The 24,190-nt window shown below is 48.0% G+C and overlaps 2 protein-coding genes across 10 annotated transcripts in view; one reads left to right on the top strand and one right to left on the bottom strand.

Moving 5' to 3' along the window:
- ASH2L (ASH2 like, histone lysine methyltransferase complex subunit) overlaps positions 1-8,148 on the top strand; it is a 34,407-nt gene extending 26,259 nt beyond the window's left edge. For 5 of the 8 annotated variants that reach the window (XM_054656376.2, XM_009455014.4, XM_009455018.3 and 2 more), the window contains 4 exon segments: positions 1,875-1,967; positions 4,089-4,187; positions 7,261-7,320; positions 7,409-8,148. In XM_054656376.2, coding sequence (XP_054512351.1) covers positions 1,875-1,967; positions 4,089-4,187; positions 7,261-7,320; positions 7,409-7,516 — 360 coding nt within the window. In that variant the 3' untranslated portion in view covers positions 7,517-8,148. 8 annotated transcript variants of the gene reach the window in all.
- Positions 8,149-10,688: 2,540 nt separating this feature from the next.
- STAR (steroidogenic acute regulatory protein) lies at positions 10,689-19,640 on the bottom strand. Of its 2 annotated transcripts, XM_001170375.7 has the most exons (7): positions 19,204-19,640; positions 17,079-17,192; positions 16,638-16,765; positions 14,719-14,877; positions 14,393-14,577; positions 13,652-13,745; positions 10,689-12,822 (listed from the first exon to the last, which is right to left on the bottom strand). In XM_001170375.7, exons 1-7 carry the CDS (start codon positions 19,265-19,267, stop codon positions 12,709-12,711), a joined length of 858 nt encoding a protein of 285 aa, XP_001170375.1. In that variant the 5' UTR covers positions 19,268-19,640; the 3' UTR covers positions 10,689-12,708. The 2 variants fall into 2 exon arrangements, with proteins under 2 accessions (XP_001170375.1, XP_009453470.1); XM_009455195.5 differs by lacking the exon at positions 13,652-13,745 and having other exon boundaries at positions 11,756-12,822; positions 19,204-19,473.
- Between the last annotated feature and the right edge of the window lie 4,550 nt (positions 19,641-24,190).

Raw genomic sequence — 24,190 nt, forward strand, 5'->3', positions numbered from 1 at the left:
AGGTTGCAGTGAGCCAAGATCATGCCAGTGAACTCCAGACTGGGCGACAGAGAGCAAGACTGTCTCAAAAATAAATAAATAAATAAATAATTTTTAGTGACATGTCCACACGACAGAATACTATGGATCTATTCAAAAGCCGCATATATACTGATTATAAAATGGTCTCTAATGTAGTTGCCAAGTTAAAAACTCAAGATGCAAGACAAAACTTATACTATGTTACCATTTGTATGGCTTTTTGGGCTTTTTTTTTTTTGTATGTTTATCTGGTGTTTTATTTTGAAACAGAGTCTCGTTCTGTCGCCCAGGCTGGAGTGCAGTGGTATGCAGTCTCGGCATACTGCAGCCTCTGCCTCCCAGGTTCAAGCAATTCTCCTGCTTCAGCCTCCTGAGCAGCCAGGATTACAGGCGTGCACCACCACGCCCAGCTAATTTTTATATTTTTAGTAGAGACGGGGTTGCGCCGTGTTGGCCAGGCTGATCTCAAATTCCTGGCCTCGTGATCTGCCTGCCTCAGCCTCCCAAAATGCTGGGATTACAAGCGTGAGCCACTGCGCTCGGCCACATGTGTGTGTTTTAATTTTGAAGACAATATATGCCTAGATTCTCTGGAAGGATACCAGGACACTGGAACAGTGATTACTTTTGGCAGGGGAAACTGGGTATAAGGGACATAGAAAGAGAGACTCTCATTTTATATGCTTGTATATCTTGGGAATTCTTCTTTTCTAACCATGTTTAATACATATATATGTTAAGAAATTGAAATTTTTAAAATTAATGTCATATATTTCTCTGGAAGTGAATAGTTAAATAGACTCTTAAGAACCAGTAAGAAAGAGGTGACCCAGAGACCACCTGTGGGAACAGATGGGAAACTAGGACGGGGAAGAAGGTGACCTTCAAAATATTTTCATAAAATAAGGGATTGTAGGCTTGGTGCGGTGGCTCATGCCTGTAATCCCAGCACTTTGGGAGGCTGAGGCGGGTGGATCACCTGAGGTCAGGAGTTCGAGACCAGCCTGGCCAACATGGCGAAACCCCGTCTTTACTAAAAATACAAAAAGTAACCGGGTGTGGTGGCACATGCCTGTAATCCCAGCTGCCTGGGAGGCTGAGACAGGGGAATCGCTTGAACCTGGCAGGCCAAGATTGCAGTGAGCCAAGATCACACCACTGCATTCCAGCCTGGGTGACAGAGTGAGACTGTCTCAAAAAAAAAAAAGAATAGGCCGGGCGCAGTGGCTCATGCCTGTGATCCCAGCACTTTGGGAGGCCAAGGCGGGTGGATCACCTGAGGTCAGGAGTTTGAGACCAGCCTGGCCAACATAGTGAAACCCTGTCTCTACTAAAAATACAAAAAATTAGCCCGGTGTGGTGTAATCCCAGCTACTCGAGAGCCTGAGGCAGGAGAATCGCTTGAACCCGGGAGGCGGAGGTTGCAGTGAGAAGAGATCACACCATTGCACTCCAGCCTGGGCAACAAGAGCGAAACTCCGTCTCAAAAAAAAAAAAAAAGAATAAGAGATTGTAGACTCAATAAACGTCATTTCTTTCAGTGAGATTATTGGAAAAGATGTGTGAATTTAGCCACTTTTATGGGTATTTTTATTGTGGTAAGCATGTATGTATTATGTATTTTCTCACGTTTCTTACTAAAGGCCTACTGAAAATGTTTTAATAAACATGTGCCATCTGGTATTTTTTAAGAAGTGTGTAATAGTTCAAAATCTAGCAAAACTCAACTGCAAAGATTTTTAATATCTGTTGTAGAGCTCAAGGGGTTAACACTATTTGTGTGCGGATGCGTTTTTTTCATGATGATGGAGCTGATGCTTTATTGTGCCTTTTTTTCTTTCTTGGTTTTCAAGGCTTTGATAAAATTCAAGAGTTATTTGTATTTTGAGGAAAAAGACTTTGTGGATAAAGCAGAGAAGAGCCTGAAGCAGACTCCCCATAGTGAGGTGAGTCATGGCCATAAGAACATTAGAATCATAAGGCCTTGAGCGTTAGGACCCATTCCTTCATTATAAAAGTGAGGAACACGAGGCCCAAAGGGGAATGAAGGGGCATCTGGTAGCCCCACTGGCCAGCGGCAAGCTCACCCTCTGCTTATTGTGTTTTGCTCTTTATGTAGTACCATGCTGCTGCTGTTAGAGACATGATCCTGTTCTTTCAGGATAACTCTGTAGAGAAAAGTGTATAAAAATAGTGGCCTGCACCACCCCATCTGGGAGGTGTACCCAACAGCTCATTGAGAACGGGCCATGATGACGATGGCGGTTTTGTGGAATAGAAAAGGGGGAAAGGTGGGGAAAAGATAGAGAAATCAGATTGTTGCTGTGTCTGTGTGGAAAGAAGTAGACATGGGAGACTTCATTTTGTTCTGTACTAAGAAAAATTCTTCTGCCTTGGGATGCTGTTGATCTATGAGCTTACCCCCAACCCTGTGCTCTCTGAAACATGTGCTGTGTCCACTCAGGGTTAAATGGATTAAGGGTGGTGCAAGATGTGCTTTGTTAAACAGATGCTTGAAGGCAGCATGCTCGTTAAGAGTCATCACCACTCCCTAATCTCAAGTACCCAGGGACACAAACACTGCGGAAGGCCGCAGGGTCCTCTGCCTAGGAAAACCAGAGACCTTTGTTCACTTGTTTGTATGCTGACCTTCCCTCCACTGTTGTCCTGTGACCCTGCCAAATCCCCCTCTGTGAGAAACACCCAAGAATGATCAATGAAAAAAAAAAAAAATAGTGGCCTGTTGGGAAATCTACAAGAGACTGAGGAAGCAAGTCCAGTGTCTTTATTCTTTATCAGAGGAGGTATCAAGTCCAAAGGGAGGGAACCTGGAGTGGGAGAGTAGACCTTGTGGTGTGGCCCAGGGGCACTAGGAGCTGTAACGTCTCACTCAGTGTCCTTCAGAACTTTCTCTGCCTCCGCTTCCGGGGTTGCTGGAAACATGTCTGCCCAAGGTCATAGCACAGTCAGAGAAAGGCTGGCACATCTGGGCCAGCCACAAGCACCAAAAATAAAAAGGGAAGTGGGATGTAGAGGAAGAAAGTTAAGCTGGAAACATTTTTTTCATAAAAATGCTAATGCTGTGAGGCCACCCAGGACACTAATAGAAGGAGATGGAGGTGAAATAAAGAAACGAGTTTCAGCTGTTTTTAGGAAAGAAATACTAAAGAGAAACAATTATTAGATCTAAAGATGCAATAACCAGAAAGCCCCCTCTTGTGGGAAGAGAAGGCAGCCTTTTCTGAAGAATTGAAGTGGTCAAGAGAGAATATTCAGTGTAATTCTGGGAGAGAAAGGAGGAACATGAGGATTCAGAGATGTGACATAAGAGTCTTAGAGACCTTCAAAGTGAAAAAGCAGAAGTGAGAACTGACTCAGGGAAAGGAATTGATAAATAAGCACGCTTAAACAGGTGTGGTCCCAAGGAGTCCATGGAAGGCCAGCTTACTTTAAAAAAAAAAAAAAAAATTTGTAGAGAGGAGGTCTCACTATGTTGCCCAAGCTAGTCTTCAACTCCTGGCCTCAAGTAATCCTCTCTCCTCGGCCTCCCAGCTTACTTTTATAAATACAGTGCAATGAATAATAAAATATAGAAATGTTTGGTATATGTAGCACAGGAATTCAGAAAACAAAGCCCCGGACTTTGAGACCAGTCTGGGCAATACAGTGAGATCTGTCTCTATAAAAAAATTTTAAAAATTAGCTGGATATGGTGGTGTATGCCTGTAGTCCCAGCTGCTTGGGAGGCTGATGTGGGAGGATCACTTGAGCCAAGGAGGTTGAGGCTGCAGTGAGCCAAGATCACACCACTGCACTCCAGCCTGAGTCACAGAGTGAGACCCTGTCTCAAAAAAGAAAAAAAAGCCTGAATAGTGCATATTAACATGCTTTGAAAAATTGAAAGTATTATAAAAATTGAAGATGTTGTTATTACACAAGTTATGCACTGTTCTTGGGTGAGTGACTAGCAGTCTGGCAGCAGCACTTCTAACATATTTTCCTAGAGAGTTCTTTTTTTGTTTGTTCTTTTTTACAGTTCTGAAGTAAAACCATGGTTTTTGTTTCAGATAATATTTTATAAAAATGGTGTCAATCAAGGTGTGGCTTACAAAGATATTTTTGAGGGGGTTTACTTCCCAGCCATCTCACTGTACAAGAGCTGCACGGTACGTACATGTTTCCATCCCATGAGCAAAACTTGAGGGAAGCAGATGAATGGGTTGCGATGACAAAGTTACTGAGTGCTGGAAAGAAATCCAAGCAGCCTCAGAGTGGCATGCGCATGTGTTGCTACCATTACTGTTTAGTCCAGAAACAGTTTGGGCATCTTAGGGAGTATTTGCTGGATAGAAAAAGGTCCTGCAATTTGTGTGTGCCATACTTTTCCCTTGAGCACGTGGTGTGGTGTTACCGTTCAGTAGGAAGGATATAAATACACATACACAAATCCTCCTGGGATGTCATGATAACCCACCATTATTAGTCATTGTTGCTTACAATGATTTTTTTTTCTTTCTTTCTTTTTTTTTTTTTTTTTTTGAGACAGTGTCTCACTCTGTTGCATAGGCTCACCATAGCCTTGACCTCCTGGGCACAAGTGATCCTCCCACCTCAGCCTCCTGAGTAGGTGGGGTGTGCTAATTTTTTGGTTTTTGTTTTTGTAGAGGCAGGATCTCACTACATTGCCCTGGCTGGTCTCAAAGTCATGGGCTCAAGCAGTTCTCCCAGCTCAGCCTCCCAAAGTGCTGGGATTGCAGAGAGGCATGAGGTACCACATCTGGCAAGTTTTTTTTTTTTTTTAAATATGATCCAAACATGAAGAAGGGTACTATCGTTAGGGCCTGTTGGTTTTAAAAATATATAGGTAGGTAGGTAGATAGGTAGATAGATACAGATATATAGAAAAGTTGGGGCTGGGTGCACTGGCTCACGCTTGTAATCCCAGCACTTTGGGAGGCCAAGGTGGGTGGATCACTTGAGGTCAGGGGTTCGAGACCAGCCTGGCCAACATGGCGAAACCCTGTCTCTACTGAAGATACAAAAATTAGCTGGGCTTGGTGGCACATGCCTGTAATTCCAGCTACTCAGGAGGCTGAGGCAGGAGAATCACTTGAACCCAGGAGGCGGAGGTTGCAATGAGCTGAGGTCGTGCCACTACTCCAGCCTGGGTGACAAAATGAGACTCTGTGTCAAAAAAAAAAAAAAAAAGAAAAGAAAAGAAAACTTAGGCCAGTCGCGGTGGCTCATGCCTGTAATCCCAGCACTTTGGGAGGGTGACGCAGGCAGACCATTTGAGGTCAGGAGTTCAAGACCAGCCTGGCCAATGTGGTGAGACCTCGTTGCTACTAAAAATATAAAAATTAGCCAGATGTGATGGCCACGCGCCTATAATCCCAGCTGTGGGGGAGGCTGAGGCAGGAGAATCACTTGAACCCAGGAGATGGAGGCTGCAGTGAGCCAAGATTACACCACTGCCCTCCAGCCTGGGCAATAGAGTGAGACTCCGTCTCAAAAAAAAAAAAGGGCGGGGGTGGCGCTGGGCACAGTGGCTCACGCCTGTAATCCCAGCACTTTGGTGGGAGGCCGAGGTGGGCAGATCACGAGGTCAAGAGATCGAGACCATCCTGGCCAACGTGGTGAAACCCCATCTCTACTAAAAAATACAAAAATTAGCCGGGCATCGGCCGGGCGTGGCGGCTCACATCTGTAATCCCAGCACTTTGGGAGGCCGAGGCGGGCCGATCATGAGGTCAGGAGATCGAGACCATCCTGGCTAACACGGTGAAACCTCATCTCTCTAAAAATACAAAAAAAAAAAAAAAAGAAAGAAAAAAAAAAAAAGCCGGGCGTGGTGGCGGGAGCCTGTATTCTCAGCTACTCAGGAGGCCGAGGCAGGAGAATGGCGTGAACCCAAGAAGTGGAGCTTGCAGTGAGCCGAGATTGTGCCACTGCACTCCAACCTGGGCAACAGAGCGAGACTCTGTCTCAAAAAGAAATAAAAAATTAGCCAGGCTTGGTGGCACGCGCCTGTTGTCTCAGCTACTCAGGAGGCTGAGGCAGGAGAATTGCTTGAACCTGGGAGGTGGAGGTTGCAGTGAGCCAAGATCATGCCACTGCACTCCAGCCTGGTGACAGAGCAAGACTCCGTCTCAAAAAAGAAAGAAAAAGTTAATGCATGAAGATTTCCATGTACTTTTAGTCTGTCAGTAGGTACCATTGAAGCAGGTAAAAAAAAAAAGGAAATCTTTAAACAGTGTAAACCAAAACTATCTGAGACAGATCTCAATCAATTTAGAAGTTTATTTTGCCAAAGTTAAGGACCTGCCCATAAGAAAAAAACAGAATCACAGAAACAGTCTGTGGTCTGTGCCTTTCTCCAAGGATGAATTTGAGGGCTTAAAAGTTTTATAAAGCAAAAGGGCAGGACGGAGTGGCTCACGGCGGTAATCCCAACACTTTGGGAGGCCAATATAAGAGAATCAGTTGAGCCCAGGACCTCGAGACCAGCCTGGGCAACATAGCAAAACCCCCTTTCTACAAAAAAATACAAAAAATTAGCCAGGCGTGGTGGTACATGCCTGCAGTCCCAGCTACTTGGGAAGCTGAGGTGGGAGGATCCCCTGAGCCCAGGAGGTCAAGGGTGCAGTGAGCCATGATCGCATTGTTGCGCTGCAGCCTGGACAACAGAGTCAGAGCCTGTCTCAAAAAAAATAAAACGTAAAATAAAGGGGAAATGCGGGCTAGAGGGGAAAGTAGGAGGGTATGGTCACCCACATGTTGCAAGAGAAAAGGAGCAGATAGGGGAAAGTCAATTATGTATTCATCTCATGCCCGGTAAATTGGCACTTCACATAAGGTAAGGTGAACACAAAGTAGCTGCCTGTGGGGATATTTAACCTTTTATCTGTAGGTGTCTGCTTAGCAACAAAAGGAAAGGCAGTTTCTTGCATGACTCAGCTTTCAGCTTAATTTTTTCCTTTTGACAGAGCAAATTGGGATCCTGAATTTTTATTTTTCTTTGACAACAGAAATCAACACAGATCTCTTTTAGTTACCTAATTCTTGATGGACATCAGGATGTTGACCACTTTTAGTAATATTTAATATATATCTTATTTGTTCCATTTATCCCCCGAGTATTGTAGCCACATTTAAAGTGAAAATTTCCTGTGTCAAATTAACTTTTCCAATATTTTTTGTCCATTTTTTCCATGTCTGCTTGAATTGAATTCGCTCCAGGTTTCCATTAACTTTGGACCATGCTTCAAGTATCCTCCGAAGGATCTCACTTACCGCCCTGTGAGTAACATTACAAATGGCTGCATGTGTCCTCAGCATCTCCGTGGCTGCTGTAGTCACCGTGTTCTGTTTCTCATTCCTCCTGCAGATGAGTGACATGGGCTGGGGCGCCGTGGTAGAGCACACCCTGGCTGACGTCTTGTATCACGTGGAGACAGAAGTGGATGGGAGGCGCAGTCCCCCATGGGAACCCTGACCAGGTCCCTCTTTTCTGTCAAGGACTTTCTGGGAATAATACTGGGGGTTTTGTTTTTGTTTTTGAACTGTCTCAAATGTTCTCCCAAAGATGCTAAAAACACAGCCTCTCCTTTTAGCAAGTTAAAAGGCTGGGTAGGACTGCGGGAGACTGCCTGCCTTTCACCATTTTCTCCCCACTTCCAGTGACTGCTCTTACTTTGTGTACCATAAGCCAACAACCGCTGACTCCAGGATTGCATAAGCCCCCTGTGAAATCGGTGCTGTACTGCATACCCTGCCAGCTGTGACTTGTTATCCTACTATATTTTCTAAGGAGTGAATAATATTGTCCGAGTAACTAACTTATTTAAAAGACATTTCCTTCTGTGGGCATTGACTGTATCCCACCTGTTTTCCAAGGAAATGGTAACCTGTTTCTGAGAACACCTGAAATCAATGGCTATACATTCCAAACCAATCTAAACGCTATTTCCTTTTGGTGTGGGTTTGGTTTTGTTCATTTTGAAATACACTTTTGAACACTGAGATCCGTAAAACTACTAGATCTCTGGAAGTGTAATTGTGAAAGAAACTTGCTTGCAGCTTTAACAAAATGAGAAACTTCCCAAATAAAACTTGTTTTGAAGTTTATGTGACACTTTGCTTCCCTTCAGGTTGGGTGCCTCTTGGTGACAGTGTTCAGAAATGTAAGCAGCACGAGGAAGGGAGCTGGCACTGGGAGGAAGAGCCGGGTTTCTGAGTTGTGTTTTGGCCGCTTTCCTATTGCTCCCATTCTTGCCAATCAGCCACCCCCTTTCCTGTGAAAATCTGCCACCTTGAGGAGAGGAACAAGAGTTTAAAAGGGCTAATGATCTCCCTCCCGGTCTTCCCTTGGAACATGGATGTTGATATATGTGCGGGTGGTTTCCTGTCTTGCTTATCTTACTTTGCCCTGAGCTGATGGCTAAAGGGCAGTTTTCGGACTATTAAAGACTGAAATGTAAGAATGAGCCTTCTAGGCCGGGCGCGGTGGCTCACGCCTGTAATCCCAACACTTTGGGAGGCCGAGGCAGGTGGATCACGAGGTCAGGGGTTCGAGACCAGCCTGACCAACATGGTGAAACCCTGTCTCTACTAAAAATACAAAAATTAGCCGGGCGTGGTGGCGGGCACCTGTAATCCCAGGTACTCAGGAGGCTGAGGCAGGAGAATTGCTTGAACCCGGGAGGCGGAGGTTGCAGTGAGCTGAGATCGTGCCACTGCACTCCAGGCTGGGCGACAGAGCAAGACTCTGTCTCAAAAAAAAAAAAAAAAAAAAAAAGAATGAGGCTTCTAGGCACTGTGGCTCACACCTATAATCCCAGCATTTTGAGACATCAAAGCAGAAAGATTGCTCAAGACCAGGAGTTCAAGACCAGCCTGGGCAACATAGCAAGATCCCTTCTCAGTAAAAAAATTAGCCAGACGTGATGACACATGCCAGTAGTCCCAGCTACTCTGGAGGCTTAGGTGGGAGGATCCCTTGGGCCCAGGAGTTCGAGGCTGCAGTGAGCCATGTTTGCACCACAACACTCCAGCTTGGGCGACAGAGCAAGACCCTGTGTCCAAAAACAAAAAACCCTTTCCTTTTGGATTCGTATATAGTTTCCTTATCTTCCTTTTTCTTTTTTTTCTTTTTCTTTTTCTTTTTTTTTTTTTTTTGAGATGGAGTCTTGCTCTGTCACTCAGGCTGGAGTGCAGTGGCGCAATCTCGGCTCACCGCAACCTCCGCCTCCTGGGTTCAAGCAATTCTCCTGCCTCAGCCTCCTGAGTAGGTGGGACTACAGGCACGTGCCAACACACCTGGTTAATTTTTTTTCGTATTTTTAGTAGAGACGGGGTTTCATTATGTTAGCCAGGATGATCTCGATCTCCTGACCTCATGATCTGCCCACCTCGGCCTCCCAAAGTGCTGGGATTACAGGCATGAGCCACCACACCCGGCCTGTCTTCCTTTTTTCAATACATCAGTCTTACGGCAAAGACAGCCCTCCCAGGATTGCCCAAAGTCCCTCCTGCATTTACCTCTCTACCTCGGTTAATAAGTAGAGTGGCTCACCACTGGAGGGTGACATGCTGCTGCAGAATCACCATGTTATGCCTGTGGCTCTTCTGAATATCTTGTCATTTTCCTGTTTAAGAGAGTTCCCACACTTCAAGACAATATTGGTATTTTAACATAGTAGCATTGACTAATATATTTGTCTCCCGATGAATCACCCAGACACTTTGATTTGGCCACTGCATATCTCTGAACAGGAAAGCCTATACAGGTCGAGTGTGATTGGAGGCTGAGGCTCAGCCCTAGACACCTATTAATGCGTGAACCAGTCTTCAAGGGCAGACCTGGTTATAAAGCTTCTAGATCATCGAAGTTTGAGGGACTCCAAGAAAATGAGGGTGGTGTTATTTAGAGGAAGCTGAATGTTAACTCTTTGTAATATAAATTACCACATATAAGTTGTATACACACTCTCCATCTAAATTATAAAATTAGCTGTTTGTATATATTTTCACAAATCAAAGGTTACAGGTAATGATGTTCTTCTCAAACTTCAAAAGTGTATGTGTGTTTTAATACAGTTCATTTGAAGGGCTCGGAGAATATCTACTCTTCACAGCGTCCTATATAAAATAGTTTCTGTAATCAGATCAACAGTGATAACTTGTTTTATTCCAGTGTAAAATTAAACAAGTGGGAAAATATCTCCACAGAAACCAGAAAGACACAATTACATAGTTTGAAGGAGGCAATTAGAATCCAGCAAACCAGTGGGTTTGTTAAAAGCCTATTTCTTGACTGTCAGCCTGTTCTCTTGAAACTAGAATATATGTTGCTTTAAGGTATCTTTAAACAAGTAACTATTTTCTCTTAGCTGGTAGTGGATGATAATTCCATTTTAGAAATACTTCTCTACAACTATCCTCTCTCAACTCTGAGGCTCCTAGATAAACAATAATTTTATCCATGCCAAAAATAAACTAAGAAACAATCCGAATAAATTATAATAAATACCTTTACTAGTTGTAAAATTCTAATACCTCAGGAAATACCACAGTGTTCCCACTAATGCTATTTTTTAATTTTTAAATTTAGTTTGTCATAATTTGGTTTCATCAACTCCTTTGTTTTTTCCTTCTTTTTTTTTTTTGAGATGAGGTCTCACTATCTTGCCCAGACTGGTTTCAAATTGCCCTCCAGCAATTCTCCCACCTCAGCCTTCAGAGTAGCTGGCATTGTGGGTAGGCACCACTGTGCCCAGCTCCTGTTTTATAATAAATAAGCCAGAGCTCTATCTCCAAATGGTGCAAATCATCAATGCTATTAAAACAAGAATGGAAAAGCTTCAGGTGGTAATGGTGATTTTTTCATCCTCCCTACCCCCCTCCCATCCCAATGTGTGTGTGTGTGTGTATAATTTTTTTTTTTTTTTTTTTTTAAGACAGCCTCGCTCTGTCGCCCAGGCTGGAGTACAGTGGCTCGATCTTGGCTCACTTCAACCTCCGCCTCCCGGGTTCAGGCGATTCTCCTGCCTCAGCCTCCCAAGTAGCTGGGATTACAGGCATGCACCACCACGCCCAGCTCATTTTGTATTTTTAGTAGAGATGGGGTTTCTCCATGTTAGTCAGGCTGGTCTCCCGCCCTCAGGTGATTGCCTGCCTTGGCCTCCCAAAGTGCTGAGATTACAGGCGGGAGCCACCTCACATAAATTCTCTTGACTCCTGGGAAAGGGAATTTACTTTCACCATATTACCCCTTCTTCCAGCCACTTCTCCCAGAATACTAAACTTTTAGCCTGTTTAAGCAGAGAAGTTGCCAGCCCCAAACAAAGTTGACAGCTGTGGAATTATCTTACTACTAATTGGCATCATAAATAACAGAAATGTTAACTAATATTGTTTATCCTCTCATATTTGGCACTGCCTTTCCTTTTAATTAGGTAAATAAACAGTTATAATCATCTTCCAGGGCCCATTAATCAGCTATTGCTTATAGAATTCTTTAAGAACTCATTTAGGTTATGATTATGGAAATTAAATTTTTATGAAAGATCCTGGTAACAGAGTCTAAATTATTGAATTGCATAATTTCCCAGTAGTTCCTTTCCTTTTAATGAGCCTTAATTTAGTTTGACTAATTAAAAGCTTTGTCCAGAACTCCTCTAGTGTGAAGTTGTAATCTACTAGCATAGATTTTTTTTTTTTTTTTTTTTTTTTTGAGATGGAGTCTCACTCTGTCACCCACGCTGGAGCGCAGTGGCACAATCTCGGCCCACTACAACCTCCGCCTCCCGGGTTCAAGTGATTCCCCTGCCTCAGCCTCCCAAGTAGCTACGACTACAGGTTTGCGCCACCACACCCAGCTAATTTTTTGTATTTTAGTAGAGATGGGGTTTCACCATGTTGGCCAGGATGGTCTCGATCTCCTGACCTTGTGATCCGCCTACCTCAGCCTCCCAAAATGCTGGGATTACAGGCGTGAGCCACTGCACCCAGCTGCATAGATTTTTTTTTTTAACAGTACAATATTAAAACAAAGACTGATGTTTTGTGTGAATTATGATTCTTTATTCTGACTGGTGCCTATGAAAGCAATAGGGAAACATGTCTACTAATGAGTTTTGTCTTTTTCCACAGAGAAAGCTTGGACTGTATTTCTGGAAGGCACCCACTGTGGGGTGCTGCTTGTTCTGTGGTGTTGCTGTGCAGTGGCCGGGAGGAGCGGAGGGCTGCAGGAGACCCTCTGAGATTCTGCTTTGTGCACATGTACTGCCAGCGCATGGCATTCTTGAGCCCATAAAGCAAGACTTCTCAGGCCCTGTGGTTAGCATCCCCCACACCCATATCAGCCACTAGCATTTTAAAGATGGTTTTAGGTGGGTACATAAGGGCCCAGAAAAAAAGTTTTACAATTATTTTAGGGGCCTAAACCCTCATGTCATAGCTAATCAGTGAATGAAGTTACCTTTTAATCCAAGAGCCTCATCCCTGTTTTCTTGGTACTAAAAACTTTCACCAATCTGAATCCTAGTGTCATACTCTAAACACGAACCCCACCCATCCCACTGTCACCAGATGGAGATCTTAGACTTGCAGGCTTCCAGTAGGGATTCTCCTGATGAGCGTGTGTACCAGTGCAGCTGGGCACAGTTGGGAACAGCAGGCTGGTCTTCAACACCTGGCTTCAGAGGCAGGGTGGGACTCCAGGCGCTTGCGCAGGTGGTTGGCAAAATCCACCTGGGTCTGGGACAGGACCTGGTTGATGATGCTCTTGGGCAGCCACCCCTGCAGTAGGAGGTAGGAGAATTTGGCCATCTTGTGGGTTTTGGCCCACTCTTGACACTGCACCCTATCACAAACAGGCTGCCAGGGGCTTGGTCTTCGAGCTCTGTTAATAGGTGCAGCCTTGGAGTTGCCCGGTCAAGGGCGGGAGGACTGCATTGCTGCTCTGCTGTCATGACTTTCAGAAGCACAAGACTGGCCAACAAGATGTTTCAGCCTGGTGTTCCCAGCTGTGTGACCCTGAACCAGTTATGTTGCCTTTTTCACCCTTCAGATCTCTGGACCTAAGTTTCCTTCTAAAATGATAACTACATATAAGAGTTGAACTTTGCTGTGAGACAGAAGAGGGCCAGGCGCAGTGGCTCACGCCTGTAATCCCAGCACTTTGGGAGGCAGGCAGATCACGAGGTCAGGAGTTTGAGACCAGCCTGGCCAACATAGTGAAACCCCATCTCTACTAAAAATACAAAAATTAGCCATGTGTGGTGGCACACGCCTGTAGTTCCAGCTACTCAGGAGGCTGAGGCGGAAGAATCACTTGAATCTGGGAGGCGGAGGTTACGGTGAGCTGAGACCATGTCATTGCACTCCAGCCTGAGTGACAGAATGAAACTGAGTCTCAAAAAAAAAAAAAGAAGAAGAAGAGGGAGCCATCACAGGCTTTGGAGATGGTAGAGTAGCAGTTAGGCCATCACTCCAGACCCTTCCCTGTCTTACAGCCTGTGATTCTATCAGAATAGAAGAGGATTCTTTCTGCAGCATGGGGGGAATGGGAAGAGCCTGTTTTTCTCACTACCACCTGCCTTCTGGGTCCCCCTCCCATGCCCTTCACCTTGAGGTCGATGCTGAGTAGCCACGTAAGTTTGGTCTTAGAGGGACTTCCAGCCAACGGGTGAAGCACCATGCAAGTGGGACCATGCTCCGCCCTGGCAAATGGAGAAGTCAAGTCAGGAGGACAGTTGCGAGTTCTCTCTTGCACTGGCTGCTTACACCAGTACCATAGATAACACGTTTCTATGGTACCTTGTCTTTTCTAAGTCTCATCAGGGAAGTGCCCTTTGCAAAGGGTAATTATTTGGCAGTTGGCACAGTTACCAGCTCATCAGAATAAAGGCTGCTTGTAGCTGGAGCAGCCCCTGAGGCCTCTTGTGCCCTTTAGTTGCTGGATTACTGGGATGTCAGGGAAAGGATTCAGGCTGGTGGCTGGGCTGGGGCCTTGGGAAATTCAGGAGGCTGTGGTGTACTGAGTGGTATGGATTATTTCAATATTTTAGTCTACATTACAGCTGTGCCTGAGCATACCAGGTGAACCTCAGCCCTGCCCCATGCTTCAGAAAATTATTAAGGTTCTTAAACTTTCTGGGAGGGTCATGACAAGCTGTCTGGCTGTCCAAGTAGGGCCTATCTTGTCTTTGTCCCTCCTTTGGTAAATAAGTATCTTCTTTTGTAGAAGGAAGCCATGGGTGCACCAAGGGTTGGTTTCTTGGAGCTGGGGATGCAGTCCACATGCTTGGGTGCACACCTGCAGGCCTGTGTTAGAAGAGGGGGGTTTGGAGCCTGCTGCCCGTATTACCTGATGACACCCTTCTGCTCAGGCATGTTCCCGAAGTCTGTGGCCATGCCAGCCAGCACACAGGTGGAGCCTCGGCGCTTGGCACAGCGCACGCTCACAAAGTCACGGGGCCCCACCAGGTTTCCTGCTGCCTCTGCAGCCAGCTCGTGAGTAATGAATGTATCTTTTCCGATCTTCTGCAGGACCTACCAGGCCATGGGGAACCAGAATCACGACTCAGCCTGTGTTGGGCTAAGCACCCCCAACAGCTAGGGGTCTTCTCTTTGATACAGCATTCACACTGGGCTCTCCTGGGCCCCTGCCACCCGCACCTGGACTTTGCTCACCTTGATCTCCTTGACATTGGGGTTCCACTCCCCCATTGCTTCCATGCGCTCCACGAGCTCTTCATAGAGCCTCTCCATGGGCTGGTCCACCACGACCTCCAGCCGGAACACCTTGCCCACATCTGGGACCACTTTACTCATCACTTTGTCCCCATTGTCCTGTCAGAGAAAGGAGCCCCCAGAAGGTGGTTAGACAAAAATATTCTTGGCCGGGCATGGTGGTTCATGCCTATAATCCCAGCACTTTGGGAGGCCAAGGTGGGTGGATCACAAGGTCAGGAGTTCGAGACCAGCCTGGCCAAGATGGTGAAACCCCGTCTCTACTAAAACTACAAAATTAGCCAGACATGGTGGCAGGCGCCTGTAATCCCAGCTACTTGGGAAGCTGAGGCAGGAGAATTGCTTGAACCTGCATGGCAGAGGTTGCAGTGAGTGGAGATTGCACCACTGCACTCCAGCCTGGGCGACAGAGTTGTCTCAAAAAAAAAAAATTATATATATATATATATATATATTCTTAGTCTAGGTCCCATAGGCAATACAAGGCAAGATGGGGAGGGGAACAGCAAAGGAACTCCAAGCTGAGCACGAGGAAGCCTGGAACTGTCCTAAGATAGAGTCAGTAATCATTGTTGCCATGGCCTTGTGCATCTGCTGACAACTGGAGGAAGTTACCTGCTGCCACTGGACCCTTTTTAAGATTTTTTTCTTGTTTTTTTTTTTTTGAGACAGAGTCTCACTCTGTTGTCCAGGCTGGAGTGCAGTGGCACAATCACGGGTCATTGCAGCCTCAACCTCCTAGGCTCAAGAAATCCTCCTGCCTCAGCCTCCCAAGTAGCTGAGACTACAGGCATGCAGCATTACACCTAGCTAATTTTTAAATTTTTTTTAGAGATGTGATCTCCCTGTGTTACCCAGGCTGGTCTCAAACTCCTAGGCTCAAGCAATTCTCCAGTCTCGGCCTCCAGGCGTAAGCCACTGCACCCAGCCCCACTGGACCCTTTGTCTTGGTGGCGAATGATGGTGGTATGGGTAGGTCCAACTGAAAAGACTCTTACTTGACTTCAGAAGCTCAAAGATCCCAAGAGAGAAACCTGGGAGTGGGAAAAGTGGTTTACACCAGCTTAATTAGATACATAGAATGTTGAATGGGATCTTTAAGATTTGTTTTAGTTCAATACCTCATTCCACACCAGAAGAATGTGGGGCCAGAGAAGGTCAGTGATTGGCCCAGGGACCCTTAACTAAGAGCAGTGCCGACCTAAGTCCCAGTTGGCTCCCAAATTGGTAGTCTGTTAACTCCATTACTCTGAGAACTTAGGGAAGGAAGGGTTCTACCTGAACTTTGTGTAGTGGGCAGCATGTCAGCTTTTGCTGAAGGTAAAGCCACCAAAATCTCCATAACAGAGCCACCAGCCTTTACCGTGAACCTGGTTACTGTCCCCCGTGATGGGTCAGTGCTCAAGCGCAGAGAACCCCAGAAGGCCGTGGGCCACTCTGTGTTCTAGTCCAGGCCTGTTGTAGGGTGAGCCCACATCACCCCTGCAAGCCCAGCCACAGGTGGGCTGACAGCACAGACAGTGCACTTTGGCATCGTTGGGATATCTGACCCAGGGCAATGAGGCACTTGGAGTTCCCCTTGCATGATGTCTGCCAAGTGGGCACACAATGCAATCCTATTCTGTAACTAAGGACACAGGAATAGTGTTTCTCAAACAGGACTCTCCAGGGTGTCTTTTATGGGGGAAGAGCATTATCTGAGGATATATTCTCGAGAAAGGAGAGTTCTCAAGATAAAACCGCTTGCTACCCAGTGACTGCTGCATGAGACAGGAATTCTGGGAAAAATAGTAACCCCAGCTGGCCTTGAGGATGGCAGTGGAGCATGGAGGAACCACAGGCTTCTCCCCGACACTTACCTGCTGACTCTCCTTCTTCCAGCCCTCTTGGTTGCTAAGGATGCCCAAGGCCTTCTGCATGGCCTCCTCCCCCTGCTGGAGATAGGCCAGCTCCTGGTCACTGTAGAGAGTCTCTTCCAGCCGAGAACCTGGATACACAGCCGAGGAGAGACAGAGCTTCCTTCTTCTCCCAGCCTCCACCAGCTCTCATCCCTGGAGCTCTGGGTCTGCTCATTGCTCTGAAGAGCCCGGACTAAAGCCATAGGGGCCAGCCTGCTGGTCGAGTTAATCACAGCCACCCCAGGTGACCAGAGAGGGATCTGGCCTTGAGGAACTCTAGGCTGGGGACGTCCTCTCAAAATGAAGGAATGGCAGGAGGGGAGCCAAAGCCACATGCACCACATCACCCTCCAGGGAGCCTCCTGCCAGCAGCACCAGGAGCCCAGAAGCCTCAGCACTTACCGAGCAGAGAGCTCCGCCGCCGAACCTGGTTAATCCACGTGCTAGGGGTGGGGCCCCCCAGGGCCCTCCGGTTCAGCTCCTGGCCAATGGCCATCACAGCCTGTTGCCTCAGCCCTGCAGAAAGGAATAACCCTTGTCTAGGAGCTGGAAAGCCCCTTAGAGATGGACCACTCCACCCCCTCATCTTGTCTCAAATGAGTAAGTTGGTTTGGAGAGGGAAATGACTTGCTCAGGAGCACACAGGATTCTAGCAGGGACCTGAACTAGAGCCAGGCCCTCAACTCCCACGGCAGTGCTCCAGGGTCCAGAAATCTGCCTTCCATCTGGGGTGGTCAGGCCTGGCCCTGCCTGGAGATGGGCTATACCAGAGCCTGCTGGAGTTTCTGTCCCTAAAAGGGGAAAAAGCTGTGTTCAAGCAACCAGAAAAATCCTACTTCATAAGGAGAATACAACTCCTGAGGCCTGTGTGCTTGCATGAGTCTGTGTGTCTGCACGAGTCTGTGCTTGCATGAGGTCTGTGTGCTTGCCAGAATCTGATTGCATGAATTTGTGCTTCTGTGAGTCTGTGTGCTTGCATGCATAAGCTACTCTGTGTGCCCCTGGATTCTGGGCCAGGGAAGCCCTGTCCATCTAGTGAGGATGACAACACCACTGCCAGCTGCAGATCTAAGCATGGCTTCTCACTCTAAAGGTAGCTAATTCAATCCAGTGTAATTGGAAAGATCGTGTCTAGATTGACTTGTGTACCCTTCAGTGGCAGCAGGGGATTGATTCAAATGACCTTGGATGCTAATCAGCTCTACAAAAGTGGCCTCTTGTAGCTGGTTTCTGCCCCTTCCTGGCTATTCAATGATAACCAGTCTTCCCAGCCCCAACGTCTTATCTCTTTACCTTGCCCTCCTGTCTTACTCCCCTATCTCTCTTCTCCTCCATCTTTTTTTGCCTGTGGGAGTCAAGTCTAATATTTACTCTGCCACTGTGGGCAAGACTTTCCTGTGTACCCCTGCTACAAGACTTGTCCAGCTCTGAAGGAAGGCAAAGTCAGGAATAGTTCAAGAAAGATGGCCAGGCATGGTGGTGCACGCCTGTGGTCCCAGCCACTCAGGAGGCTGAGGCAGGAGAATTGCTTGAACCCGGGAGGTAGAGGCTGCAGTGAGCCAAGATAGCGCCAGTGCACTCCAGCCTAGGCGACAGAGCGAGACTGCCTCAAAAATAAAATAGGCTGAGCGCCATGGCTCATGCTTGTAATCCCAGCAGTTTGGGAGGCGGATCACCTGAGGTCAGGAGTTCAAGACCAGCCTGGTCAACGTGGCGAAACCCTGTCTCTACTAAAAATACAAAAACTAGCCAGGCGTGGTGGCATGCACCTGTAATCCCAGCTACCCAGGAGGCGGAGGTTGCAGTGAGCTGAGATCGTGCCACTGCGCTCCAGGCTGGGCAACAGTGTGAGACTCCATCTCAAAATAAAGTAAGCCAGGTGTGGCGGCTCACACCTGTAATCCCAGCACTTTGGGAGGCCAAGGTGGGAGAATCCCTTGAGCCCAGGGGGTCAAGACCAGCATGACCAATATAGCAAGACTTTGTCTCTAAAAAAAATAAGAATAAAAATAAATAAATAAAACTAGCTGGTTGTGGTGGTGCACACCTGTAGTCCCAGCTACTCAAGAGGCTGAGGTGGGAGGATGGCTTGAGCCCATGAGTTTGAGGCTGCAGTGAGCTATGATTGTTCTACTGTACTCCAGCCTCCGTGACAGAGACCTTTATTCAAACAAAAAAAAAGAAAAGAAAAGGCGGAAGAAAAAAAGAACGAATGAAGGAAAAGGGGAAGGAAGAAAGGAAGAAAGAAAGGAAAGGGAGGGAAGGAAGAAAGAAAAAATAAAAATGAAAGAAAAGGAGAAAAAAAGATTGGAGTCCTGGAGGGGAGACCAGAAATTATAGAATCTGGAAGGGATATATCTTAGTAACCAGCCCACTTCTTCCGAGGGGAAAACTGAGATTCAAGAAGGGAAGAAACTTGCCCAGGTTCACCCAGTAAGAGGCACAACTAGGATCAGAATTGGGTGGCCTGAGCCTCATCCGCTGAGAGCTGGCCAACCCCTCATCGCCTCCTTCCCGCAGCGCTCACCCTTCATGTTGCGCATGTGTCTGTAGGAGCTCCCAGCGCACAGCTTGAATGTCGCTAGCAGCATTGTTTCCTGGCAAATGTGGCAGTGGTGGGGTCGCTGCCGCCGCTGCTGCTGCCTCTTCTCTCAAGGGTGGTTCTTCGTCCTTCCTGAGCCCCTCAAGCTTCGCCTCTGAGTCCCGCAGCTGCAGCCTGGACCTGGTGTTCTGCGTCTTAAATGCCCCCCGCTGAAGGCTGTGCATCATCATCAGGAGATAAAAACGCCATCACTCACTGTGCAAAGGAAGGGGTCAAGGATAGAGCGATTGCCTCACACTGCTGCTTTGGCCATTTGTGGGGAGCTTGGGGCGGGGGAGGGTGCAGGGGAGAGTAGGGAGGACAGGGCCAGGCGAGGGATGGAGGGGAGAGAAGCAGGGGCAGCTTAGATGAAGGCACACAGTGGTTTTCAAGACTTTAAAGTGCAGATTTCTAGCCCTTGTCTTCAGAAACTCCAGGCTCAGCTGATCTGGAATTGAGGCTCAGAAACCTGTGTTAAAAAAAAAAAAAAAAAAGAAGGAAAAGAAAAGAAAAAAGAAAGAAAAGAAAAAAACTTCCCTTGGCCAGGCGCGGTGGCTTACGCCTGTAACCCCAGCACTTTGGGAGGCCGAGGTGGGCAGATCACTTGAGGTCAGGCGTTCGAGACCAGCATGGCCAACATGGTGAAACCTCATCTCTACTAAAAATACAAAAAATTAGCCGGGTGATGTGGCAGGCACCTGTAGTCCCAGCTACTCGGGAGGCTGAGGCATGAGAATCACTTGAACCCAGGAGGCAGAGGTTGCAGTAAGCCAAGATCGTGCCACTGCACTCCATCCTGGGCGACAGAGTGAGACTCCGTCATAAATAAATAAATAAATAAATAAATAAATAAATAAATAAATACCCAGTGGTTGCAATGCGGGTGTTGTGTGGACTACGCACTACACTTTGAGAACCACCGTCTCGGGAGAGTGAGCCAGGGTGTTTACCAGGCAGTAGAGACCGTATGGCTGCTCTTCTTCTGGGTGAGGACCCTGAAGTCCACAGAGTGGAACTGACTTGTTCAAGGTCAAACAGCTGGCCAGTGGCAGGGCCAGGACAACAACCCAAGCCTCTGGCCTTCAAGCCATCTGTACACAGTTCCTCCTGCGGTCCCCAGGACGCTTGGTATATTCAACTGTCAATTTATTTACTCATCTATTTATAGAAACCACCTTTCCCAAAGTCCTGTTCCGAGTGAGGGTTCTTAGGGGTCTGTGCTGGAGCAAGGATGACCTCTCATGGCTGAGTCGCGGGGGGGGGGGGGGCGGGGGGGGCGGGGCAGCCCTATCAGTATACGGCAGAGAGAAGAGGAGGGCCTGGGCCACGCCCACACCCTTCCCCACACTTTCCCCCCAGTAGCTTTGTCTGAGTGAGCTGGGCTGGGGGTCTTGGTATGTGCAGAAAGCTTGAAAAGACAGGGCATGGGCTGGGCACAGTGGCTCATGCCTGTAATCCCAGCACTTTGGGAGGCTGAGGCGGGCGGATCACAAGGTCAGGAGTTTGAGACCAGCCTGACCAACATGGTGAAACCTCGTCTCTACTGACAATACAAAAATTAGCCGGGAGTGGTAGCGTATGCCTATAATCCCAGCTACTCAGGAGACTGAGGCAGGATAATCACTTGAACCCGGGAGGCAGAGGTTGCAGTGAGCCAAGATAAAGCCACTGTACTCCAGCCTGGGTGACAGAGCAAGACTCCGTCTCAAAACAAAAACAAAAACAAAAAAACAAAAATTAGCCAGGCGTAATGACAGGTACCTGTAATCCCAGCTACTCAGGAGGCTGAGGCAGAATTGCTTGAACTTGGGAGGTAGAGGTTGTTGCAGTGAGCTGAGATCACACCATTGCATTCCAGCCTGGATGACAGAGCGCGAGACTCTGTTGCAAAAAAAAAAAAAAGGAAAAAAAGAAAAGACAGGGCGTTGGGGTGTTCACCCTAGTCTTTGCACTTTAGGGGCCCTGTCAGGCTGAGCAAGGCCCCACGAGGCCTCTGCATTTCCCACTCACCCTTACCCAGGCGCAGCACGTGCTGGGCTCTGACGGAATCTCTTCCCTTTACAGTGACCTTGAGGCTGCTTTTAAGCCAGATTCACTGGGCAAGAATATTGGGAGTGGAAAAACTCACACTGGAACTGCCCCTGGCCCAGGCCCTGCTCCCTGTGGGAGGGAGTTCTGTGTCCTGCCACCACCTCACAGAGGCAGAGGGGAGCCCTAAAAATGGGGAGCAGTGCCGGGGCCCCATGCACTCTCGCTGTCTCCCCGACACCAGACAGGGTGAAAGGGACAGGATCTGCTCAGAGCCAGGCCTGGCACTTGGAGCCCATATAGAACAGGGGAGTCGTCCCCCTGGCCCCCGATTTCCACCCCGGTGATGCAGTCGGGTAATCCTGTGAGCAGAGGCTGCCTAGAGGCACCCGGCCCCTTCCTCAAAACCTCCTCCAGGAAACCTTCCTAGACCATCCCGGTCTTCTGGAATGCTGGCTCCTCCCACCACACCCTTGCTGTCAGTATCACTTGAGGGGCTTAGTTCTGGTCCTGATTTGTTGAATGGTTTGTATGTGTTTGCTTGTCTCTTCTGTGGAATTATCTCCCCAAGGCAGGTGCTGGGTCCACTTTCCCCCTTAAAAGCTGTCCCCACCCTCAGCACTCACCTCCAGCAGAGACACAGGGGACTCTTGCTCCTTCTCTATTAAAACTTTTTTTTTTTTTTAATTTTTAAAAATAGAGACGGGGTCTTGCTATGTTACCCAGGCTGGTCTTGAACTCCTGGGGTCAAGCCATCCTCCTGCCTCGGCCTCCCAAAGTGAGCCACTGTGCCTGGTGTGCTCCTCCTCTATTGAGTGACCAACTGGGAAAGCAGCTAGGGGTGCAGGTATATCTTTAGACTCAGGAAACCTGCCTGAAGGCATTGTTTCCAGCCCTCAGTCCCCAAGGAAGACAGCAGGGCCTCTCCCCCATCACCAGCCTGTGCCTAGGCCCTCTACCTTTCAGAGAGGAGGTGCAGCGGATGAGCTGGGCAGGTGGGGTGCCAGCTCCCCTGGCTCCTCCCTCTGATCTGCTGGGGCATGTGCCTCTCCTGCACATGTGTGTCTGCAGGCCTGCCTCAGCGAGGTGGGGGGAGGGGGAAGGCGGTTATTATGGGACAGGCCATGCAGATGATGATCAAGGCCCTGCTGCTGCCTTCCTGTGGAGAATTATGGCCATTCTGAAAGGGGTGGAGCTGGTGTGGGAGACGGAGGATAGAGCCTATGGCTGTGGCTGATGTCAGAGGCTGCCATTGACTCCCGGGAGGGGGTGGTTGGGAGGTGGTGCTGGGTGACCTCTGCAAGGGCCAAGGCTCTCTCCCTCATCCTTTCCAGGCGGAATGACTCATTAACTCTCTCCATCCCTCTGAGCAGTAAAGTGGCGAGAGAGGTCTGGGAATTTCCTCTGGTTCTGGACCATCTGTATCTGGCTCTGCTTTTTGATGAGGGCAGAGCTTCCAAGAAAGGAGGCCAGATGACCATGGCAGGCCATGGGGGAGGAGAGCCAGGAGGCCAGCTCAGGTGGTGTGGATGTGCCATGCTGGAGAGGAAGGCCCCCAGGCCAGGCGAGAGAGCCAGGGCTTTGGAGCAAAAAAGGGGATTCCTTCCTTCCTTCCTTCCTTCCTTCCTTCCTTCCTTCCTCCCTCCCTCCCTCCCTCCCTCCCTCTCTCCCTCCCTCCCTCTCTCCCTCCCTCCCTCTCTCCCTCCCTCCCTCCATTCATTCAACAGTCCTTTCCTGAATGTCTCTATGTGGCTCTAAAGTTAGGACGATATGAGTTGAACCATAGACCCAGTATGGACAGTCGTAGAGCAGATGAGGTGTTTTGGAAGTAGAGATGATGGAACCTCTAATTCTATGGGGGAGGGAGGGAGGAATGTTACGGAAGGCTTCTGGAAAATACGATTGGGAGTTAGCTAGGTTTGTGGAGGGGGTTTAAAATAGAGAGTTGATGGGGTAAGGGTGTCCCAGGTAGAGCAGATGGCCAGCAGCTTGGAGGAGACTCTGAGGGCTGCGAGCTGGCTGTCAGGGGGAGCTTGGGCCATTCCACATGGCCTCAGCCTCCCAAAGTGCTGGGATTACAGGCGTGAGCCACAACGCCCAGCCTCTTTTTATTTTCTTCATCCTCTCAGGTTAGTTATAAGGTTTAAATGAGGTAACAATACATCAATACCTCACAAGATAAAGTCCAGAATTCTTAGCACAATTCCAATTTGGCCATTCCAGTTCTCACCTGGATTCTACCCAGCAGTGCTCAGCTCTCCCTGTGGTGCCTGCTGCCATCCATCCTGTGCATACCTTCTCTGTTCCAGGGATACTTGCAGTGCAGTCTCCCCTCAGAGGCTGTCCTCTGTGCCTTTCCTCACCCTACTCTTTAATTAGAATCCAGTATTTTGGCCCGGCATGGTGGCTCATGCCTGTAATCCTAGCACTTTGGGAGGCCGAGGTGGGCAGATCACCTGAGGTCAGGAGTTCGAGACCAGCCTGACCAACATGGAGAAACCCCGTCTTTACTAAAAATACAAAAAAAATTAGCCAGGCATGATGGCGCATGCCTGTAATCCCAGGTACTTGGGAGACTGAGGTGGGAGAATTGCTTGAACCTGGGCGGTGGAGGTTGTGGTGAGCCGAGATCGCGCCATTGCACTCCAGCCTGGGCAACAAGAGCAAAGCAAAACTCCGTCTCAAAAAAAAAAAAAAAAAAGATCCAATATTTTACCTTTTGGCCCCACCTTGATAAATATTTATCACAGTATAAATAAGACTCTTGCCAGTTTCTCCTTGTTTTACTTTTTTTTTTTGAAACGGAGTCTCGCTGTCTTACCCAGGCTGGAGTGCAATGGCACAATTTCAGCTCACTGCAACCTCCGCCTCCCAGGATTCTCCTGCCTCAGCCTCCCGAGTAGCT

Source organism: Pan troglodytes, chromosome 7 (assembly GCF_028858775.2).
Source record: "Pan troglodytes isolate AG18354 chromosome 7, NHGRI_mPanTro3-v2.0_pri, whole genome shotgun sequence".
NCBI lineage: Eukaryota > Metazoa > Chordata > Mammalia > Primates > Hominidae > Pan > Pan troglodytes.

Bases quoted from the DNA above. Each gene is read 5' to 3' on its own strand.
- STAR (XM_009455195.5), bottom strand. From the start codon at position 19,267: ATGCTGCTAGCGACATTCAAGCTGTGCGCTGGGAGCTCCTACAGACAC. The intron at 17,193-19,203 runs GTGAGCGCTGCG...TCCTTTCTGCAG, and splicing joins ACACATGCGCAACATGAAGG to GGCTGAGGCAACAGGCTGTG. The intron at 16,766-17,078 runs GTAAGTGCTGAG...CTGTGTATCCAG, and splicing joins GCGGCGGAGCTCTCTGCTCG to GTTCTCGGCTGGAAGAGACT.